Source organism: Sorex araneus, chromosome 3 (assembly GCF_027595985.1).
Source record: "Sorex araneus isolate mSorAra2 chromosome 3, mSorAra2.pri, whole genome shotgun sequence".
In the NCBI taxonomy this organism is placed as follows: Eukaryota; Metazoa; Chordata; class Mammalia; order Eulipotyphla; family Soricidae; genus Sorex; species Sorex araneus.
Window position 1 is genome coordinate 22,693,220 of NC_073304.1, and position 24,910 is coordinate 22,718,129.

At 37.9% G+C, this 24,910-nt stretch overlaps 1 protein-coding gene across 19 annotated transcripts in view; it reads right to left on the bottom strand.

Moving 5' to 3' along the window:
* NRXN3 (neurexin 3) overlaps positions 1-24,910 on the bottom strand; it is a 1,748,572-nt gene that overhangs the window by 1,177,718 nt on the left and 545,944 nt on the right. For all 19 annotated transcript variants that reach the window (XM_055133160.1, XM_055133157.1, XM_055133153.1 and 16 more), the window contains exon 7: positions 1,437-1,875. In XM_055133160.1, coding sequence (XP_054989135.1) covers positions 1,437-1,875 — 439 coding nt within the window. The remainder of the gene's footprint in view (positions 1-1,436; positions 1,876-24,910) is intronic.

Here is a 24,910-nt window from a genome sequence, read left to right on the forward strand (position 1 = left end):
TAATAATATAATAGTAAAATAATCTGAAAAAAACTATGTTTCTTTTATAACTCTGAGAGAGCTTTCTGACTCCATCCCGTCTGATATTTTTATGGGTGGGCTCAGAGAAAAATTTGGTCTCAAGAGAAATAAATTTTGGTATATTTCCTTTAAAAAAAAAGAAAAGAAAAGCATGACTTATTCATTTTTGCTCAACAAGCTCATTTAATTTAAAGTCTTTTGGTGCTGATCATATTTCAAATAATCAATAAAACATCCTCCTGGGCAGTAAACCATGCAGAGCTACAATCAGCTGCTGAACAGAATCCATCCAGTTTCTCTGATGCTCAGTTCTACCATGCCACTTGTTGAGGACTAGGCAGAAAAAGCCCTCCTCTGAAAATCAGAGTTCCTGGAGGTAGCCTTTTGGTGGAAAGTACTTGCATTCTATTATTAATCAGATTCACCTAGAGAGAAAATTATCCAAATAGAAAACTTTCTGGGTGTATTTTCCAGGAGAGTGAATCGTTTTAAAAATAAGGCAGGTATAGCCAAAACCACTCTCGAGTATATGACAATAGCTAAATAGAAAGTCAGTAAGTAAGTGTGAAACTCCAATGCCCTCATTATCTTTCTTGGTGATGTGCCTTTTCTCATGGCACAGAATGTTCATTTCATTGCCACATGCTCCAGAGGAAACTGGAAAAACTGTTCAGGCATTCAAAATCCCGACTTTTTATTTGTATCTTTTTCCCTTCTCTCTGTTACTATTCCAGAGTGGCTATGTACTGCCTGGGGCTCACTTGTTTGATCTGCGGCTGCAGAAACAAACAAAGCCATATAAACCAAATGTAAAAGGTTATAAAAAGGAAGGAGAGTTAGTGAGGTCTGAGTAAAGAGTGAAATATAGGCTTCCACACCCGAGGAAGGCTTTAAATTGAACATGACTTCAGGAAAAATCAATTTCCCTTTTCCTTTCTTGTCATAAGTTTGCCTGCAACATGACTCGAGCCAATTACTGAAGAGGGCATCATTGCATAAATGCATGCACAGTGAAGCTTATCCTGCAGAGTAATCGCATCTATGATGTCACAATTGGCTTCCATGGAAATAAGAAAAAGAAGGGGGGGGGGTAAGGGGGAAACGTCATACCAGGGATATGACAATTGCTTGGATAGCTGTGAAAATGCTATTTGTAAAAGCATCCTTCGCTCAAGGTCTTGAAGCTATCAATGAGCCCATTTTGCAATAGTGACATGGGGAGATGAGGAAAATGTGAATCCTCAATGAGATGGTGTCCTGTTTATAAATAGAATCTGACAATAACCCCCAAAGAGCAAGACAATCTATGAGCATATGAGTGCAATCATTGGCATCTCTTAACACTCATCCCCACCCACCAAACACACTGAGAAGCTGACACTCTCTAGTTTCGATCTCATACCCGTCTCTCTCACCTGATCTGCCATCTCGCTGAATGTCCACGTGGTACCATTCCCCATCATTAGCTTTCTTCTGAGTGGCTTTCACTTTGATGGTGCCTGAGCCCATGTCAAGCAGTAGGTACAGGTTGCCGTCCAGGAGTTCCACAGCAAAGAAATCCACCTTGGTGTTCTTCTGGCTCCGAGCATCCTTCCTCTCTTGGGGTTTGCCATGTGTAAAGAGAATCAGGCCATTGGGCTCGGTGGTGCGGAAGTCAAAGGAGATGGAACCCATGCGTTTGGTGTTCCACTTGGGCAAGCTGATGTAAGCCTCTGGGGTCTCGAAGTTGATGGGGTCCAGTGTGGCCACATTCTCACACTTAAATACAACTTCACCATAGATTTTCATCTTAGTATCTCCAATCCGGGCCAGGCGAGACAGCTCCAGGCGGATGTCATTATTCTTATAAACAACCTGTTAAAAGTCAAACAAGAGCTTTGCAAATCAATCTTACAAACATGAACCACCAGGTGCCTAAAGAAAAGCTTCAGGAAGAGACTTCATGGCCTGGTAGTCTGAAACAAGATGAATAACAACACTTGGAAAAGCACTGGATGAGCCTTTTATGGTAAGCATTAACTCTAAATAGACCCTGCATGCTCCTTTTGTCTCTCTTCTTCCAACCAGATTTCTATGTTTCTAGAAAGTTATACAATATGTCTGCAAATAGAAGTCAAGGAACTCCGAGTTATTTATGTATCTTTAGTTAAAAAGAACATAAACCAACTAAATGACCATTAGCAATAGACAGCTAGGAGTGGAATTTTATGTAGCCCTTAAACCAAGGTCAAACTCTGATTTTGACATAAATGGCATCCAAATAATACTATTAAGTGAAATTAGCAAGGCAAACAACAAAAACTTATTTTATAACAGTTTGAAGTGCATCTGTGTATTGCGAGGGGAAGTATATGCATACTCAAACTTGCATAAAACATGTTTGAAAAAATTCAGACTATAAAGAATTAGTGAGATATTTATTATTTCATGTCTTCTTTGAATTTTTAAGTAGGTGAATATAGTTTTTAAAGATTAAAAGTTTGTAGGGAAGGAATTTGTGCACTGCCTACTATAGAAATATATCAAATACAGTAGCAGCGTTAAATACTCCAAAACATACAAAAATTGATTATTACTTTCTAAGGTGGCATCATTCGTGTAAAAGCAGGCATTAATCTTGTTCTCAAAAATTAAAATGTGCAAAATTAAATTTTGTTTCAATTACATTAAAATTAAAATGAGCAGAATTAAATTTTGTTGCAATGCTCTTGGATTTTTCTTGGTTATCTGATCTCTAATCATATCACATCCATACAGTAAATGTAAGGAAAAGAAGGGAAAAGGACTAAGAGTTGACTATTGATTATGGCAACCACTTTGTATCATTTTATATGATCTTATTCAAACAAGTCATAATCCCAAATAAGTAAGTCATAACCCCAATCATATCTTCTATCACAATACTTATCAAATGTGACCTTAATAGAACTGTTTAATCTATATGGATATGTTTCCTCCTTCAAAAAATGAACATATAATAGCTAACTATTTTTTAAGAGTAAAATGAATTAATACATACATATAAATTTTAAAATGGCATATTAGTAAAGGCATAAAAATGACAGTTCCTTATGGGATGGTTTCTATGGTTGTTGTTAATCTCATTCCGTTCTTTCTATGGCTCTAACTATACTAGGTTATCATATCCATTTTCAGCAAGATAATATGACTTAACTGGGAAAATAAGTCTTATAATCCATCTTAGTGATAAAATGTTAATTAGAGGGGTCATTCCAGTACATGTCCCTAAGTCCTTAATTTTCAATTGTAAAATCAGTGTCATTCACTTCCTTACCATCAGGAGAATTATAGTTTTCTGTCTTTTGATATATAATTGAATTATTAAATATAAATTTTATATGTTTAACAATGTTAATGATAAAACATTAATATTCTTTACAAATGTGTGACCTTGAACATTGCCTTAAACCCACAAATAGCACTGTAAATAAAAACACCATAATCTTTATTCTGCACTTGCTAGCAAAGACTGGGAAGCACCTAAAGTCTACCTGGCAACCCCCATTTCAGATAAACACCATTGTTCTTCCAAACACCATTGTTCTTCCATAGTAGGAACAGATGTACGGAGCAGTTTAGGAACCAGCCGATAGTCACACAGTTGCTACACATCAGAACAGAACTTGAAAACCAGGTTTGAACTCCAGTGTCCATGCATGCTGTGCAGTTAGGAAGAATTAGCATTAGTATCTCATTAGCATCGCCCCTGCAGTCTATGTTTAGCTTTGTATGGAAAGTCACGTATGTTACGTTTCCCAATTCAGAGCTGACTTTCTCATCTTAGCTCTGTTGGACTGACCATAAGCAAATGGAAAACACACGATATTCTTAGGCAATCACCATGAGTGAACCAGAAAGGAAACAATTAAATGAGTTGTAGTTTCTTTTCATATTTCCTACTGTTATTTCCCAGCATGTGAGGACACACCTTGGCTTTGTCTATATTTGAGTTACGATCCTCCAATTACAGCTCCTTGTAGAGCTTAATCATTAATGTAGGTCAACAACTTATCCCAAAAGGACACACTGAGGCCTAGATCCACTGAACAATACAGGGACACTAAGGCAAAGGAAAGTAGAGAAAAGGGCTTTTTATAGGATGCCTAGAAAAGATAGACTCTTCTAAAAGAACGGAAAAAAGGTACAAAACTGATACAGGGACAAACGGTGAGTAATCAGATGGCAGATTTCAGGAAAGACAGACAGGAGAACTGGCACCAGGAACTGACCCAAAATAACTAGCCTTCTCCCAGGGGGTCTTTAAATCAGGTGAGCCCTTCTCTACATGTCCCTGCAACTCCTTATCTACTCTCAAGGACTTCCTACTATGGTGAGGTAAAGCACCAAAATCCTTCCTCATTGATAGGTGAGTAACCTCTCTGACCTCCATTTTATTCATTTATATGGGAACCTTCAATACAGAAACTGCCCCTTCTCCTTGCCCCAGGTTGTTATTAAGATTGAATAGAATATCATGCATGGTAGAACATGGAAACTCTTGGCCAAATACACAAATCTAGAAAGAAACAATAGTAGACATGTGTCTCCAGTAGTTGTGAAGTTGGGAACTGAGAGGGGTCTGAGTTGAGGTTCCACTGTGGGTCTCCTGCGCTGAAGAAAGTGCCAGAAGGATAGTGGCTTTGTCCACTCATTTGAGATGCTCCAGATTGTCATTCTCCCTTTCCCCAAATATCCGGTGGTATAAGACTATGACCATGGCCAATCAGAAATGTACCTGTATCTTGGGTAGGTTCTAGAGGCAAGAAACCCTATAGGACCCCTCACAAGGCAATTCTGTATCTGGCCCAGTGTCCTTTGTAAAATAAAACTTTCAACTAAAGTCCTTGCCTGATGATGGAATTAAAAAAACATGTGGCATCCAGCGACAGAAAGCAGCCTTGGCTGACAAGTTATCTCATGGGAAGCAATTAAAGACAATGTGGAAATGGTTCCCAGAGTAGGGTGAAGATCTGTCACACCACTTGGGAGGCAGAAAAGAAGAGTCACTGAATGACAAGGTTGTCCTAGGACCCCACCATGGGCTTTAAAGGAAGGTCTGTTGTTTACACTTAGAGCTAAATCTTAGAAGTCAAGGCAGTGAAACAGAGAACCAGGAGTCTCAGAACTCAGACAAACTCCCAGAACAAGGCCACATTGTATGCCTTTATTACCTTTGATATTAAAACACATGGAAGCAATTCCAGAAGAAAGGCAAACTATGATATCAGGAATAAAATGATTCAAATAAAAGTACTTCTACTCATTGAGCAGTTTAAAATACTGTATCATCCGTACCAGGCAAGTGAAATAGGTGGCATTTAGCCACATTTTACAGAAGTGAAAGGGAACTGGTATTTGTGCAAGATCACATCGCTTATAAAAGGCAGTTTTCTCTGCTTGCACTGGGATAAGGGCAGGCTCCAGGAGCAATTTTCATGGTTATCCTATAGCTCAGCACCCCCCTTAAAGCAGAAACTGGGGCTGGAACGATAGCACAGTGGGTAGGGCATTCGCCTTGCATGAAGCTGACCCAGGTTCAATTCCCAGCGTCCCATATGGTCTCCCGAGCACACTGCCAGGAGTGATCCTTGACTGCAGAGCCAGGAGTAACCCCTGAGCATCGCCAGGTGTGACCAAAAAAGTAAAAAAAAAAAAAAAAAAAAGCAGAAACCCCTTGTCAAGCACAGCAATCACTCCTAGCTCCATCCCGATGCAAAGCTATCTGTCCCCTCATATGTCTTAGCTCAATAGATTCCCACTCCAGAAGGAACCCAGACAAGACCCGATTCAGAGCTATGCATGAACTCAGATGTTAGTGATTTTTTTGCTCGCCATGTTCCCCAGGTTACAAAGTTCTCTCCCCCCACCTTTTTTTTTTTTTTAAATTTTGGCCCTTCACTAGAGTCTGTATCAAAACACATTTATGTCCTCCCTGGAAGGTAGCCTACTCTGCTCCATACTGTACCCCCTTTTGATACACATAAAATCTTTTTATTTTCTGCTACTGACAAAGATGCCCCACCCTCGTGACTGAAAAAAAGAGGAACTTGTCTACATGATGGAATGTGTACATTATATTCTTCCATGGTACTTGAGTTATATAGCAGATCCATGAGAATGAACTGAAGGGTTGCAGTTAGTTTCTGCTCCAGGATAGATTTGTTTTCTCCTCTTTCATCTCCCTTCCAGACACTCTTGCCCTGATTTCTGAAAACAAGTCTCCATGCATTGTTTTGTAGCGCCACATGTTCAGAAGCAAGAGAACAAAACAATGGGGGAGTATGGGCATAGGTCCTATAACACCCAAATATCCTCCTCTCTCTAGTTATTTCCAGGAACTTCTTGGATGTTCCTGCCTCCTGTTTTTGTTTTGTTTCTAACTACAGGGGCCTCCACTAAGTGCTCTGGGGCCTGGAGCCACTCCCAGAGACTCTCAGCATGGCAGTGTAAGCCTGATGGTTTGCTATTTGGACCAATAATGTGGTGTTGCTTGGACTTATTGGTAATGAAGGCCATTAGACACCAGCAATATTCAGGGGTACCATATGGTGCTGAATATAGACTTCAAAGCCTTAAACACACAAATCATGCACTCCAGCCCTTTGAGCTTTCCCCCTAGTTCTGTCTCTTATTCCTGTTCATCATGCATATTTTTTTTTTGTTTCTGGTGAGTTATAACTGGCAGTACTCAGGGCTTATTCCTGTTTCTGTACTCAGGGATCACTCATGGCACGCTTGGGGGATGATATGGAATGCTGCAGATCAACCCTGGCAAGTGTCCTACCAACGCTTCTATTGCTCTGGCTCCATCATCAAGCACTTTTCATCTGTGGATCTACGTACAGACTTTTTCCATAAAATCTGCTAGGTAAGCTTATCAGACCATCATTTCTGGTGTGTGGCTTGATGAGTGAGCCTCGTTGCTTTGCTCCAGATCACTGGAGGATGCTGGAAGGGTGAAGATGCTGGGGAACATTCTCCTAAGTGTCCAAATGAGACAAGACATAACAGAAAGGTGAGAAACCCATGTCAGTGTGCCTTGATGTGGAACAGTATTGACTAGAAATCCCAGAGAAACTTTTCAACTTTACTAATATGAAATAGTTTATCCATAGCAAGCAAAAAAACAAAGATGTAGTTTATTCATTCCCCACACAAATGGAGTCCACTCATGACAGGCAACAGTAGAATGAGATTTTTCTTTTCCACATGATACAACCTCTAGGTCAGTGGTTAGGCTAATCTTGTTAGCGGTAACATTCCTAGTCAGGGTGCAATAAACAAATTCATAACAAAAGTAGGACAAATGCTGGACGATCTCAGTTATCTGTGCCATCCATAAAAACAAGACAAGGGGATGGGAGGTTTAAAATGATGGCAAACCCTGAACCCTAGATTACAGAGATGAGAATGCCAAAGAGGCAGGGGGAAAGGGCACTCATGGGTAGAATTAGAATATAGACTGAATGAAACACTGAATGAAACATTAGTAAAGGGCCTTGGGTACTTTGGAGTGAGGTGAAGTAATCGTGTGCATCAAAATGGTGTCAAAACTACGGTGAACATGTAATCTGAACTACAAAGATGAAAATTTAATTAATTTGAAAAAATAGTGAAAGAAATTTTGCTTCAGGCTCTCCATAGACTCACTCATCCTATATTTTCTACCTAAATTTCTCAGCTGAGCAAATGCTGACCAAAACCACTATCATTGCCTCTCCTTTGAACTGTTTTCCTCATTTATCACTTATTCAATCCGTGTTGGTTTTTCTAGTAATCTTTGGTTGTGTCTTTAGACTTCAAATACAGTACAGCAAAAGATATACAATAGAGCTTTTAAAATCTGAAGCAGTAGCAAGCTATATAAGCACTAAATAAATGCTCACATTAAGGCTGGAGAGGTAGTAAGGTGGGTTGGGTGCTTATCTTACATGCAGCCAGCTCAGGTTTTATCTTCAGCATGCACTATGATCCCTTGAGCCCTGCAAAGGGTTATTCCTTAGTGCAGAGTCAGAAGTAATTCCTGAATACTGCCAAATGTGGTGCCCTAAACACAAAATAGATAAATATTCATAACCTCATTAAATTAGATGTTGAGCTCACATGACAATTTTCCTAGTGTCTACATTCAGAGTCTAGAGTCCCTCTAAGCAGAGTTTGAGTCCTAGTTCACCCTTCGGCAACTATTTCACTAATTTCAGTCTTGGATTCTTCAACTTTGGGATGCATACAACCAGCCTAACTCCATAGAGTTGCAAAAAACAGTTGAAATAATATCATGCATAAGGAATTTTACATAGTTTGTGGCCCTAGATAGCTCTCAGAAAGTGGTAGTCTTCATTATTAATTTTTGTGTTGTTTTATGTAAAAGAATTTACTATAACCTGGTAGGGAGTCATTAAGAAGGAAAAGTTCTGAGTATAATTTTGAAACTGGCTATTAATTCAAGAGATAGTACTTGAGTTAGTGTGTGACTCTGGCTTTAATAGTATATAATATAAATATAAAACTAAAATAATTTAAAATTTGCCTAATGTGGCACATTAAGCACTGCAAGTACCTAACATTGGTACTTCCTAGCTTCTTTTTTAATGACTCTACCTTTTTGTCTCTGGTTCACCATATGCCCCATTCATACCCTCACAAACACTCATACATGCAAAGATTTAGGATGTATACTTTAAACATACTTTTCCATTACAGTGTACCACTGGCCAAACTCAAATAATAAAGTTCAAGCACAAATGCTATAGCAGATGGTCCTCTCTGTTTACAGAGTCAAAAGAAACTACTATTTGGCATGACACAACTGCATTGATGGTCTTGCTAACAGGCATCAGTAACTAGCTCTGCCTGCTGAGCTGCAGCTGACATTCAACCTTGGACCCAAATTCCAAGTATGACATACCATGGATGCCAGTATTTTCATGCTTTATCTCTGGTAACTGTGGTCAAAGATCTGCCACAGCAAAGTCTAAACACCAGAAGCAGAAATGCTAACTAAAGGTCAAACTTGCAAAGCAAGAGCCAAAATATGTTTTAGGTTCTAGGCTCAAAAGGAAGGTCAAACGGACTCTAGATGATGTTTGAAACCAATGGTAAAATATTGAAAATTAATTAGAATTGTAAAATTCTGTGTGATTCTACACTCTATGGGTAAAACAAAATCTATCTGTAAGCTAGATAGGTTTGTCATCGTTGATATATGGTCCCATTAGTAAGAAGGTAGCCAGCAAAAGATATCAAAGGGCCCACTGCAACTTGAATGACAGTAAAAGGAAAGCAAACCTACATAGGCAGTTCAGCTAGTGGGGTGGGGAGAGAACTATATACCAGTTCCATGAATCAATGGGACATGGGTGCTAGCCCAAGAACTCTGCTGCTAATGCAAGTCATTAACATTTATCAGCAAAAATTTATACAAACATTTATTTTCCTGGTAGGTTCTTTATGGAGGGGAAATGATCAGATAGGTTTATGTTCAGGTACAGATGGTTAAGATTCCCAACTTTTGGCGCAATCACAGTGAAGGTGTCATTTTTATTCTCAAGAAGAACTTTCTTATGACTTTTCTTCAGCTAAAACCGCTGATCAGGAACAGGAACCATATGTTCATGTATCCCATAGGAAAAAATTCAGGCAATAAAGTTTCTGGAGTATTTTAAGATACTGTAAAGTCTTGGTCTATCACAAGAGCTAGGATTTGCTGATTCAGACGTTTAGCATCCTCACAAAGTCTAAGAAGTTTCTACTAAATTAACGAAGCAAGAACTTATCCTAGACAGACATAAACAAGAAAATAAGGTATCAACTAGCACAAAGGGGCCTTAGGTCTTCAAAAATAGACTATGTATATAGGTAGTGATAAAAAAAAATGTAGATAATCCAGATTTTTTTTTTGAGTGACCGTGAGATACATAGTTACAAAGTTGTTCATGATTGGGCTTTAGTCATGCAATGTTCCAACACTCATTCCTCCACCATTTTACATTTCCCATCACCAATGACCCCAGTTTCCTTCCTGCCACCACCCCCCCCCAGCCCCAGGCTGCCTCTATGGCAGACACTTTTCTCCTTCCTTTCTTCCTTCCTCCTTCCCTCCCACTCTCCCTCCCTCTCTTCCACCCTCCCTTCCTCTCTCTCTCTCCATCCTGCTTTTGGGCATGACGGTTTGCAATACAGATGCTGAGAGGTTATTGCGTTTGTTTCTTTACCTACTTTCAGGACAGAGTTCTTACTCAGAGTGATTATTTTCAACTATCATTACCTTACTTCACCTCTTCTCCATCCCAACTCCCTTCTCCCCAAGCACCTGTACCAGGCTTCCAAAAGTGGGCCAATCCTATCGGCCTGTTTCTACTGTCCTTCTGTGTAAGTCCAATACTATGGGTTTTTATGTCCTACAAATGACTGCAATCATTCTGTCAGTCCCTGTCCTTCTGACTCATTTCATTCAGCATGATACTTTCCATGTCCACCCATTTACAAGTGAATTTCATGACTTAATTTTTCCTAACAGCTGTGTAATATTCCAGTGTGTAGATGTGCCATAGTTTCTTTATTCAGTTTTCTGTTCTCAGACACTCAGGCTGTTTCCATATTCTGGCTATTGTAAATAGTACTGCAATGAACAGAGAAGTACAGATGGCATTTCTGCTCTGTGTTTTGCACCCAAAGGTTATATTCTGAGAAGTGATGTATTACTAGGTCATATAGAAGCTCAATGTCTAGTTTTTTTGAGGAATGCCCATATTGTTTCCCAAAAAGGCTGGATCAATCCTCATTCCCACCAATGAAGGAGAGTCTCTTTTTCCCCACATTTGCACCAATACTGGTTGTTCTTTTTCCTTTTGATGGGTGCCTGACTCTGTCGTATGAGATGATATCTCATTGTTGTTTTGATTTGTGTCTCCCTGATGATAAGCTATGGAGAGCATTTTTTCACATGTCCTTTGGCATTTATATTTCTTCTTTGAGAAAGCTTTTGTTCATTTATTCTCCCCATTTCTTGATAGGATTGAATGATTTTTTCTTATGAAATTCTACAAGTGCCATATATGTGTGTGTATATATATACATATATATATATATGATATTAACCCTTTATCTGATAGGTATTGGATAAGCAGTTTTTCCCATATCATGGGCTGTCTCTGTATCTTGGTAACCATTTCAAGTGTAAAAACTTCTTAGTTTAACATTGTCTCATTTGTTTATTTGCTCCCACTTGCTTGGTCAGTGGTAATTTATCTTTAAAAGTGCCTTGAGCTTCACTGTTATGAAGGGTCCTGCCTATGTTTTCCACCATGTACCTTTTGTATTCAAATCTAATATTGAGGTCTTCAATTCATCTGATCTGACTTTTGTGCCTGGTGTTAAAGAGAGATCTGAGTTTATTTTATTGCATTTAACTATCCAGTTTTCCCAGCATCACTTGTTGAAGAGGCTTTCTTTGCTCTGCTTCACATTTCTTACTCCGTTATCAAAGATTAAGTGGTCATATAACTGAGGGTCAAAATATTCAATTGACCAATTCAATACTCTATTCCATTGGTATGCAAGTCTGTTTTATTCCAATTCCAATACCATGCTGTTATAATTACTACTGCTTTGTATAGTATGAAGCTAGCAAAGGTGATGCCTCGCATCATTTTTTCCCCCAATATTTGCTTAGCTCTTCATGGGGGTTTATTGTTCCGTATGAATTTCAGGAGCATTTTATCTATTTCTTTGAAAAATGTCATGGGTATCCTTATAAGGATAACAATAAATCCGTATACTGCTTTGGGAAGTATTGCCATTTGGACAATGTTAATCCTCCTAATCCACGAGCAGGAGTGTGTCTCCATTTCCTTGTGTCCTTCTTTATTTCTTGAACTAATGTTTTGTAATTTTCTTTGTATAGCTCCTTCACCTCTTTATTTAAGCTTATTCTGAGGTACTTGATTTTCTGAGACATAATTGAGAATGGAATTTAATTTTTAGTATCTATTTCTTCTGTCTGTTTCTTTGTGCATAGAAAAATCATGGATTTTTGAGTATTGATTTTTACCTGCAACTTATTGTTTCTAGGAGCTTTTTATAGAGTCTTTAGGATTTTCTAAATATAGTACCATGTCATCTGAAATAGTGATAGCTGGACTTTCTCCTTTCCTATCTGGATGCCCTTGATTTCTTTTTCTTGCGGAGCTGCTAGGGCAAGTAATTTCAGTACTATATTAAATAAAAGTGGTGGGAGTGGGCAACTTTGTCTTGTGCCTGATCTTAGAGGGAAGGCTTTAGCTTTTCCCCATTGAGAATAATGCTCCCTGTGAGCTGGTGGTAGATGGCTTGACTATATTGAAGAATGTTCCTTAAACTCTCATTTTGTTGAGAGCTTTTATCATGAATAGTTGCTGGATCTTTTCAAAGGCTTTCTCTGCATCTATTGATATGGTGATATGGGTTTTATGTTTTCTTTCATTGATATGCTGAATTACATTGAATGGCTTGCAAGTGCTAAACCATCCTTGAATCCCTGGAATGAATCCTACTTGGTCCTGGTAAATAGTCTGTTAGATGGATTCTATTTGCTACTATTTTATTGAAGGATCTTTGCATCTCTATTTGCCAGGAATATAGGCCTGGAATTCTGTCTGTCTGTCTGTCTGTCTGTCTGTCTGTCTGTCTGTCTGTCTGTCTCTCTCTCTCTCTCTCTCTCTCTCTCTCTCTCTCTCTCTCTCTCTCTCTCCTAGAGGTTTCTTTGCTTTTGGTATCAGTGTGATATTTGATACCAAAATATCATAGAAACTGGGAGCGTATCTGTTTTGTCAGTATCCTGAAAAAGCTTGAAAAGGGTTGGAAGTAGGTCCTCTTTAAAGGTTTGGAAGAATTCACTAGTGAATCTATCTGGACCAGGACTTTTGTTTTGGGGGAACTTTTTTTCAAATCTTCTTGGTTCAACCTTGGGAGGTCATAGGAATCTAGAAATTTATCCATTTCTTTGAGGTTCTCTTATTTAATAGCATAGAGCTTCTCAAAGTTATCTCTGATGATCCTTTGAATTTCTGTGGTTCCTATTGTGATGTCACCTCTTTCATATCTGATTCAGTTTATTAAGGTTCTCTGTCTTTGTGAGTCTTGCTAGTAATAATAATCTTTTTTATTTTCTCAAGTAAACAGCTCGTGGTTTCATTCATCTTTTTGGATTCTTTTTATGAGGGGGAATTCCAGATAATTTATTTTTGCTCAAAGTTTTATTATTTCCTTTTTCCTACCTCATTTACATTTCTTTTGTTGGTCATTTTTCAAGATCTTGAGCCATGAAATTAGATTATTTATGTGGACCCTTTCTTCTTTCTTGAAGAAAACTTACAAATTTATAAAACTTCCTCTTAACACTGCTTTTACTGTATCCCACAGCAAAAGTTTTGGTAGCTTCTGTCCTCATTCTTGTTTGTTTCCAGGAGTCTTTTAATTTCCTCTCTAACCCACTGGTTGTTCATTAGCAAGTTGTTTAATTTCCAGGTATTTGATTTACTTCTCTGTTTCTGTGTGTAATTAACTTCTATTTTCAGTGCATCATGGTCTGAAAAGATCGGTGAGACAATTTCTATCCTCTTAATTTTATGGAGGTATGTTTTATGACCCAGCATGTGGTTTATCTTGGAGAAAGTCCATGTGCACTGAAGAAGAATGAGCAGTCAGCTTTTGGGGGATGTGAAAATATCCCCCAAAATATAATGTATCTACCTCCAATATATCTACTAACTCACTTTGTTCCATGTTTTTTTTCAAATAGTATTTCCTTACTGAGCTTTACTTGATCTATCAGGAGGTGACAAAGTGGTGATGAAGTCTCCAATTACTATTGTGTTGCTATCAATATCTTTCTTCAAATCTAATTAGCAGTTGTTTTTAGTATTTTGCTGATCTCTTATTTGGTGCATATACATTTAGGAATGTGAGATCTCCCTGGTGTATGATCTCTTGATCATTAAGAAATGACCTCACTGTCTCTAATGACCTTCTTCAGCCTGAAGTCTATGTCATCTGATACTAGTATGGCTACCCTTGCTTTTTTGAGGGAGTGGTTTGCTTAAAGAATTTGCCCCCCCTCCAGGCTTTGAATTTGAATCTGTGTTTGCTCTGTCTATTCAAATATTTTTCTTGTGAGCAGCCAAGTGTTGGGTTCAATTTTCTAATCTACCCTGCCACTGTATGTCTCTTAATTGGTGCATTTAGCTCATTGACATTGAGAGAGATTATTGATATTTTTTTGGCCATCTTTCTGTAGAAGATTGATGAATTCATAGGGCTTGTCTTATCTTAAAGTAGCCCATGTGTTTCTTCTTGTGACAATGGTTTTGATTCTATGGAATTCCTGAGTTGTTATTTAACGGTGAGGTTGTGTATTGTTCCTTCAAGTCTAAATAAGAATCTGGCTGGGTAAAGTACTCTTGGTGAGGCATTCATTTCATTGAGTTTTTTCTCTATATCCTGCCATTGTCTTTGTGCCTGGAAGTTTTCATCTGATAAATCTGCTATAAACTTTAAGGATTCTCCTTTGTAATTTCCTGCTTTGATCTTGCTGCTTTCAGTATTCTATCTATGTTTCTTATCATTCTGGTTAGGATGTGTCCTGAAGAATTTTTACTTGGATTTCTTTTAGTGGGTACACTTTGGGCCTCCTAGATGTGGGTGCATGCACTCTTCAGCTCTGGGAACTTCCCATCAATTTTGGTTTTGACAGTTGCTTCTTCATAAGGGTTTTCTTCCAATCTTTCTGGAACCCCAATGATTCTTGTGTTATTCCTCTTGACTTATCCTGATGTTGTCCTTTTATCTATTAGTTTATTTTGAGGGTATTTTCCATCTTCTGCTGTTGTCTCTGCTCTTCATCTTGGTATTCACTGATTCTGTCCTCAGAAGTGGTATTTTGTTGCTGAGGCCTTCCAGTGACTTTTTTATTTCACTTTCCAGGTTTTTCAAATCTTTCATTTCTGCTTGTCTTTTAATTTATATTTTCCTCTTTCTGCTCTCAAATCCTCATATACTTTATTGGCAGTGTGTTCCCTTGTTCCCTTGAGCTCCTTATGCATCCTTAATAGTTCCATCCTAAATTCTTTGCCAGAAAGCTTATAGAACTCATTATCACTAGTTGGGTCATCTTGGCTAGTGACTTTTACTCACTAAGCTTGGTGAGTTCCTATGTTGCTTCACTATTGCAACCTCTGCAGTTTGGAGCTATTCGTTGTGTGTTGTGTAGTTAGGAACATACAGATATGATATCTTTTCACATGTATATGGAGAGGCAAAGAAATGCGAGGTCTGGGTTCACTGGTACTTCTAATATAGGATATGTATGAAGCAACTTCTTCATGCAGATGCACTAGCATCCACATGCTTTGGGGTTAAATTTTTGAAGGGTGGTTCTGGTGGCAAAACTCTGCAGAATCCAGCCACCAGGGTTCCCTTGGTGTGTGTATCAAGACTTCAGGCTGGAGAGGGTGCAGAACCTGCCATCGTTCACACAACTGAGTTTAAGATGCTGATAATGTGGAATTTTTTAAGTGATCAGTTTAGACCCAGGCGGACATAGATCTCCAGTAAAAGGATATGTATTTTCTTTTTATGCCTCTCAGTGCATGGCACAAAGAGCATGAGATCAAACGCTTCCATCTTTAAGAACCATACTGGAAAATCTGCGCTCTCTTTCTTCCTACTTCCTAGAAGATGGCATTCATTGTGAATTGGTATCATTTGACTTTATGCTGCTTCCCACTCGACACAGATGAAGCCTTAAAATTCTTCTCAAGGCAGTAAGTAAGAAGTTACCACCAAACACTAATGAATGAAATTTAAACCAAACATTTTCTCTACCTTTGTTAAATTCTAATACAAGAGTCAACTCAACAAATTGACTACCTGTACTGAAAGATTTAGAACAAATAATCCACACCCATATGTTAAATAGCCACTGCCCTTAGCTTTAGACCACAGAAGATACAATGAGCATGAAATATAATCTTCGCCATTGACATGCTTAGGAAACATTTAAGGAGTGCTTAAAGGTGGGAGTATATTTTAAATCAGAATTGGAGTGAGATGATATATGTCACTTCAACTGTGAATGTGTGCATCTTTAATCAGAAATTCGGCATACAGTATATTTCTCCTCCCTGTACTTTCGAGGAACAACATCATTATGATATTTTATATTGTAAATATACAAACACATTGTATTTCTGATGTGCTAACCAATGAATCTCTAGTATTTAGCCAAGTGCCTGGCACACAGTAGAGGTTCACTAAATATATGTTCTAACTTCTTGCATTTACTTACTGAACAAATCTTCACCATGAAAAACTATTTCCTTCTGTCTGCGAATATTTTGTGAGACGGTAACCTGACTAGAATGAAAGTTACATGTCACAAAGCAGAGGAACTAAGAGCTTATGAGTAGGTGGTACCTGATTATGAATGGCTCCAAAAATAAAGACATTATGCAAGTGAAGGGAAAAGAGAATCATTAGGGTAGAAAGGAAGCCTTTAGCTGTTTGATGAGAAAAGTGATAAATTTAAAAGGTATCTTCCTGAATCACTAGGAATCTACTGTTATTTTTATTCTGTGGACTAGAAATGACTCTAATCATCTTACTGTTTTCCCTGGAGAAAACATCATTTTCTGCCTAAAATACTTCAATGGTTCTTTATCAACTTCAGAATCAAATGAAAAACTTTCATCATTACATAAAATACTCTTCTTTATGTAGTTCCTGCTCACTATTATCATTCTTGCCAGAATTCTTCAGTTATTCCAATAAACTAGATAAGCCTTACCTGAATATTCTATCTACATAACTACTGCTCATCACTTGAGGCATGGTACAAGTGCCAACTCCTTTGGGCAGTCTTTTTTCAACATTCTTGCCCACTGTATTCTAACCTCTCTGCTCTATATCCCAACTGCTATCACAGAAAGTATCATGTTTCTCCATCATTGTCTATATCCTCCAGTAGACATAGATCTTCTCCAATAAAAGGATTTGTGGGGGTTTTTATGTCTCTCTGTTCATGACACAATGCCAGTCTATGTTTGTAGGAAAATGGAAAAATGGAGAGAAAAATTAGTAACTAAGATCACAAAGAAAGCTTTCTGTGACCTCCAAGTTGATGAGAATGGTAATACATAAGTAATAAACCTCTATATTAATTGTGTTTTGCCAAACCAGTGAGATGAGAAGGTAAAACTCTAAGGTATCAAAGAAAGCTAAAAATGAATTTAATGGAATGACTGGATATTTAGTTGACGTTTTCCTAGTGTGCAGGCTTAGGAAATATGATCACAGATATTAAATCTGTCAATATGGAATATCATACATCCTGCCAAACTAGCTCTCCTACTTTATGTGTCTCACCATAATGCCAAGAGAAGAAGCAAAGAATCAACCAAAACTTGTGACAGGATCCCCTAAGAAACTGGCTGATTAAGCTCAGCATCAATACCATCCTCATGTGGGAGCATGCAAGAGACAGCAGTATGACTATCAAGTGTAAAGTGGACTTCCATAGTATTTCAGATGAATTTCAAATAGTTCCTCGGGAACTTTATATTCTGTTTTCAGATTCAATAAATACTGGAATTCCCCAACAGTGGAGTCCATGAGTGCATAACTAGCTGCTTCTTGTTGATACCAATTATAGAATAACTGTTACAATAGGAGTTACTTTTTTTTTCCAACTGAATCACCATCAGCTACAAAATTGTTCATGGTTGGGTTTCAGTCACACAATTTCCAACCATCCCGACACCTGTGTACATTTCCCACCATTATTGCCCCAGTTTCCCTCCCACTCATCCCCTGCCTCTATGGCAGACACTTCTCCCTCTCCCTCTCTTTCTCTTTCTCTCTCTCTACCTCTCCTCTCTATTTATCTCTCCTCTCTCTGTCTCTCTCTGTCTCACTTTTCTTTCAGGCATTATGATTTGCAATACAGGTATTGAGAGATTATTGGGTTGCTCCTTTACCTACTTTCAGCATACAGTTCTTATCCAGAGTGATCATTTCCAACTATTTTTGTCATAGTGGTCTTTTCTCTATTTTCTATAGAAAATCTGCCTTCTCCCCAAGAATTTGAGGCAGGTTTACAACTCTGGAACAATCCTCCTGGCCCTTTTTTCTACTGTCCTTGGTATTAGTCTAATATTATTTTTATTTCCCCAAAATCAGTGCAGATAGTTATATAAGCTGATATAGCATATATAAGAGGAATAGATAGTTCTGATGAAATATAACTTCAAGAAGTTGAAAATAGCATTTGTGAAAAGTACTGTAGATCATAAAGAAGACAAAAGCAATGAGTACAGAACCATAGGAAGTGGCAAATTTTATCAACAGATACTGATAAAGGCCAAGTTCCAGGCTTACATCCTAGGGTTAAGAAGGAAAGTTCACAGATATGTTTTACAGTTCAACCTCTTATACTGTGAAGTCTGTTCACTTATTCAAAAAGTATGTCAGTGGACTAGAGTTTGTGTGGTTTTCTGATGGCTGAGCAACTCCCTAAGAAGACAATCTGCCTGTCACAAGCAATTACAAACTACTTCTTGCCTGGCCTGTTAAACAGTTCTGCTTCTAGCCTAATGAAGGCTCTAATCAGATGGCTTTGCAAAGTAGTCCAAAGGGGCCTTCTGCAATCAGAAGAGGTAGAAAGTGGGAGGATATGCCAGGCTGGCAGTTAGCTGATAACAGACTCATTTCTAAACTGACGCAAGGTATAGTTGATAAGAGTTGTTATTGTTGACAATAATATAGATAAAAATGCTAGGACTCAAATAGTTCTTTTTCCTGAACAGCATACTTCCCTTTGTCAACTACAAAATACAGAGGTAATACATGACGCCATCCATTTTTAAGGATATGAATTTAGCCCCAGTACATATACCTATGACTTTACCTTTAGTAATCCGCAGAGACTTGGATAACCACTAGATGTCCCTTATACCATGTAAAACCATTCTGTAAAGAATTTCACTACCACCTATACAAATCATATTTAAAACAACATTAAAATGAATTTTAAGTATCAACTATAACTCATATTATGAAATGATGTTTTATATACATTGTGCTCATTCCCACAAAATATTTCAATGGCCTTTTATCAGAAGAAACCAAATGACAGCTATTTATATGAATAGGATACAGTTATGAATCAAAAATAATTTAGAGGTATCAATGATAGAGAGGGACCCTGAAGGAAAGGGTCTAAAGACTACTAAAGTTTATTGTTACTGTGGGAAACTAAAACAAAGAAATCCAAGAGCTCAGGGCTGGAGCGATAGCACATGATAGCACAGTGGGCAGGGCATTTGCCTTGCACGCGGCCGACCCAGGTTTGATTCCCAGCATCCCATATGGTCTCCTGAGCACCGCCAGGGGTAATTCCTGAGTGCAGAGCCAGGAGTAACCTCTGTGCACCGCCGGGTGTGACCCAAAAACCAAAAAAAAAAAAAAAAAAAGAAATCCAAGAGCTCAACCTAAGCTCAGGTTCTTCAAACACTGGGAACATGCATTTTTACATGTACTAAAACTAGGTGTGGCGAGTAATTTTAACTTCACCTGTTAAGTTTCATCAATTAAGAACAACTGCCTAGGCCAGGAGATGGGAATCACTGCTCTGCTGTTTCAATGAGCAATGTGTGGAACAGGAATGAATATAGGGGGTGGTGACTCTTCTGGTAAGCAGCTACAGAACCTGTTTGACCTACATAACTGTAAGACTCTCAGATTTGGGACAGTTATGGGTTATGGAGATAGGGTTGATCATGGTCATATATGTAATAACAATTAAACCAAGAGTGAGATTACGGGAGTCAGGTCTTGACCTCAGTTGTTTACATATAATTATCACGTATTCACTAGATAAACATGGAAACCAAATATTTGGATGAAGAAGGACACTATTAATAATTCACCAGAAATGTAAGCCAGAACTCTCCAAGAATGCCTGATAGAGATGACTACCTTATTTGATTCTGATGACAATTTCATCACAAGAAGCAGAATAAAACTTTAATGGACAGCACATTTTCCTGATGTAAGAATATTTGAGTTGAAATCCTTTGTTTGCTATTTATTGCTGTGTACCGCAGATATGTTACTTAACCTCGCTGTTACCTTAGTTTTCTCATGACAGATTTAACTTTCACCATTCCACTTACTTCAGAGAACTGTTATGAAGACAAGATTAAACATTTATGAAGTGCTTAGTATGGCTTTTATCATACTGAAAGTGTCAATTATATCCTCAATTTATAGAAGAGACTAGGAATTAGATGGTGTCAAAATTAAAAACATGGAAGCTTTAAACATAGCTTGAAAATGTATGGACTCAATCACTATCACTATCCTTACTTTATACAATAGAAACAGGTTTAATTAAAATATCCTCTTTAATTCAACTTCCCCAGGTGACCATATTTGAAGTCATTGGGAATTAGTCTCTTCTGCCTGTGGATTATGGTAGCAGGCGATTATCTCATAGACACATTGAATTAAGCCTGAAAAAACATGCCGGAAGCTCTCTCATGGGTTCTTGGGTCCATAGGCTGCATGAGAAGACATAGGAAGTGTGGATGAGCTAGGAGGTATGCCACAGTGCACTAGTTTTTTGATGTTCTTCCTTAATTCAAAAATTAGTAAGTTTATGGGGTGTGAGAGATTGTACAGTGGGTAGGGCACTTCTTTAGCACCTCAGTAATTCCTGAGCTCAGAGTCAAGAGTAAGCCCTGAACACCACTGATGTGGCCCCAGAATAACAAAATTAGTAAGTCCTTCTCTGCTTTACCCATGGTGGTTTACTTCAAAGCTCCTCTTCTCTCTTAATCCAACTTTATTGCCCTCCCCAAAAGGGTAGCCAAACTCCATATTGAAATGTTAGAGGTAGCCAAACCCCAAAAGACTATCTCAATTTTTCTTCTCCAACACCCCACTCCCGGATTGGAGCAATAGCACAATGGGGAGGGTGTTTACCTTCCACACAACCAACCCAGGTTTGATTCCTCCATCCTTCTCGGGGAGCCCAGCAAGCTACCGAGAGTATCCCACCCACACAGCAGATCCTGGCAAGCTCCCTGTGGCGTATTTGATACGCCAAAAACAGTAGCAACAAGCCTCACAATGGAGACATTACTGGTGCCCACTCAAGCAAATCAATGAAATGGGGAAGACAGTGCTACAGTGCTACTTCCACCCCCAGCCCCAGAGTGGGCAGTCTTCTAAAATGGTCCCCAACAGTCCAGTAGACACTCTGGTGACTCTTGCTCTGAGCAAGCAATTCAATAACAGAACCCAAAGATTCAGTGCTGCTCAGGCCCCACACTTCCAGGGACACAAGGGCCACACCAGCAGCGCTCAGAGGCCTCCAGGCTACCACAGTTAATTAATGCTCAGAAAACCATTCAGTGCCAAGGATCAAACAGCAGTCAGCTCATGCAAGGCATAGGTCCTAATCCCTTCAAAGACATTATCTTTGTCTCTGCCTCATGATTCTTTTTGGCTTTCATGCAAGAACTACTTCTGGTGAAATAGGTGTCAAGACCAATAAGCGTAACCTATGCTCCAAGAACTACCACAGCATGTCCGGGTAACAGCAACTTGAAGTTAAGACAGCCTTACCCCAAAGCTTCTAGTTTGCTCTTAATCCATTTCTTAATGTATACTAATCACTTATTTCTACAGTGAAAACTGGGGATATTATCATACCTTCTAGTCTACAAGCATTAGAGACTGACCTAAATTAGCCTCATTCTAGCAGAAACTCCCTGGTTTTATTTTTCAATGGGCCACCAGTTTGGAAGCTATTGAAGTATGTCAGTAAAAAACTCACACTGCGCTAAAAGAACCCAACACTTGGAGTCTGCTAAGGGAAAAGACCATATGTCTCTGTGGTTGTATAGATAATGCTCCTCAAAGACATCGGGCCATAATATGGAATCGGTGTTTCTTAACTTATTTGAAAAGGGTCTTTATAAATGTAATTAAGATTCTTAGGATGAGATCACCTTGTATTTCTAAATTAATCATCTAGATGGAATAAGCTGTATCCTTAGAAGAGGGCAGCTATGGGAGATTAGACACCCAGAAATAAGGTAGCAATGTGAAAGCAGGGCCAGAGATTGGAAGGATACAAACACAAGAAATGTTGACGTCAACCAGCATCCAGAAGAAGTAAAGAACAGCTTCTCCCCCTAGTTGCTTCCAGAGTAAGAGCAGCCACATGGACACCTTCAGTAAAAATGAAATATTATTTTGGACTTCTGATCTCCAGAACAGCAAGAAAATTAATTCCTACTGTTTTAAGTTACCAAGTTTATAATGAGTTGTTATAGCAGCCACAGGAAATTAATTTATTTTTCTCTGTTCATTTCACAGATCCTGCTGAAAAATAAAAACCTTCCTGCTCTGAAGCTTATAACACATGGCTGTGTCAGATGTAGGGACGACAAACCAAATAAAACAAAAATTCGCAAGGTGTATCAATAGAAGTAATCCAAGACTAGGATATACTCAGTCTGAAGTTTAAATCACCAGTTAACCAATACAAATATCTCTCCAAAATACAGAAATAGAGTTCCCACATGACCAGCTTGGCATCTATCTCTCAAACATAAAAACATTATTTCTAAAGAATGGATGCATACCTGTGCTCATCACAGAACTTGGTACATCAGCCAAGATACTGGAAACAAACCAAATACCCAAATGCCCAACTATAGATGAATGAACAAAGAATTTGTGGTATGTATACACAATGGAGAATGTGCAACTCTAAAAAGGAACAAAATTATGCAATTTTCTGCAACATGAACAGGACTAGAGAATGTTATGCCAAGTGAAGTCAATCGGAAAGAAAAAGATACATGCAGAATGATCTCTCATACGTGGGACTTAAAGATACACAGCTAGGTAGCATCAAAAGGTCAAAGGCAACAGAAAGAGAACAGATCCACTAAACTGAGTTTGGAGGGGCTAAAAAGGGGAGAATTGAGGACCTTGAAAGGGAAGGATATATACTAGTGTTAGAATTATGTACACAGGAAACCACCATCAACAATATTGTGAATCACAATACCTCAACAATATTTTTTAAACAAAACTTTAAATCACCAGCTTAATTTAGCTATCAGGTTGTAGATTCCATAGTTTTATTAGACATATTCTGTTATATAATATAGGAAATTTACCTGCTTCTCAAAATCTATCATAACTAAAATTCCAGGTCAAGAAAAAAATTAAACACAAGAATTACACAAACATATATTAATATTCATCACCAAATATTTATTTTTAAACTACTACATATCAATATCAATGCTCAGAAATGTGAAGCACACAAAATTCAGACATTGAACATTTCCTCAAATAGTTGACAAAATAAATAAGTATATTGCACATTTATTGAGTTATTCACATGTTTAGTATCTATTGTCTAGACTGTGGAAATACAAAGATGAAAACGATACAGCAAAGAAGCTTTTTTTTTGGAAGGGAAAAGAGAAAAATCAATAATTTACATGAGAAAGGTATGTTTTAGGAATTCTAAATAATCATGTAGCAAATATGAGATCCTAATTCAATGGGTAGGGCAAAGAGCCAATCAGAAACTGCAATACAAAGAATAGGGAACTCATTTATCAAGGCAAGAATTGATAAATGAGTAGTATTAGCTAGCAGAAAGAGGAAGGTAAAAGATATTTTTCTTTGCACAGACAAAGAAAGTCAAAGGTGATAAATGTTAAATATTCATAGAATGGAGAGTGATCAGTATGGATCAGAATTGCATTAAAGTGGTAGTGAAGGTACATGAGACTAAGAAAGGACCCCCGAAGACCTGCTACATCCAGCTGAGAACTTTTAACTTGATCCTAATGACACTAGGGAACCACTCAGGCAGGAAAGTGACAAGGTCAGGATGGCACTGTATAAAAGATTAATCCAGTAGTCACACAGGAAATGAACTAAAAGGAAGATAAAAAGTAGAAAAGCAACTTTTAAAGTTATAGCAATGTGATATACGATCAAGAGTATAAAAAGTACAATAGAAAAATATTATTGATTGGGGGATAGCATATGTCTTAGAAGGGAAAATGCATAAAAATAAAAGAAAATAAATGATAGAGCTGGTAAAATAGTTTTCTCAAAAATTACCTCAAATGCATACTAAGGAACCAGAGCAGATATTTGAATAAAGAAAAAAACATAATAGCAACAAACTTTATGAAGAACAATATGTTAATTATATATAGAACATTTAGAAAATTCTAAAAAGAAAGTAATGAACAGGTCTACCAGGGTAAGGATAAAAATTTAAAGAGGGAAAGAGTACAGACAATTTTCAGATATGTTGATTTGACTTTATGACTGATGGTGATCCTGGAATGCCATATTGACCAAATCTGGTTAGGTATTCAATTCTCCATGAAACTGATCATGAAAGATGCTATACATATGAAGGATGGATAGAAAACTCAAAGAATTATAATAAATTCCTTGTATTTAGAATCCCCTATAATTATCACAATAATAATTTTAATATACCCTCTTATTTCTACAGACTAGGAAAAAATATTGAAGACATCAAATGATTTGTCCAGGATCATAAAACTTACATGCCATAGCTAAAGATTTGAATTTAAGTACATCTTATTTCCATCTGTACCATCAAAGTAATTAGTCTATAGTGTTGGGTGGCATGTATATTCCAAGCATTTTGGACAAAAGTTTAGAGAAAATTTTAAGTCACTGTACTCATAATTTCTCAGAAAATTATCCATATGAAGGAAACCCTATGACCACAAGCAAAATCTTACTGAAGACTTCT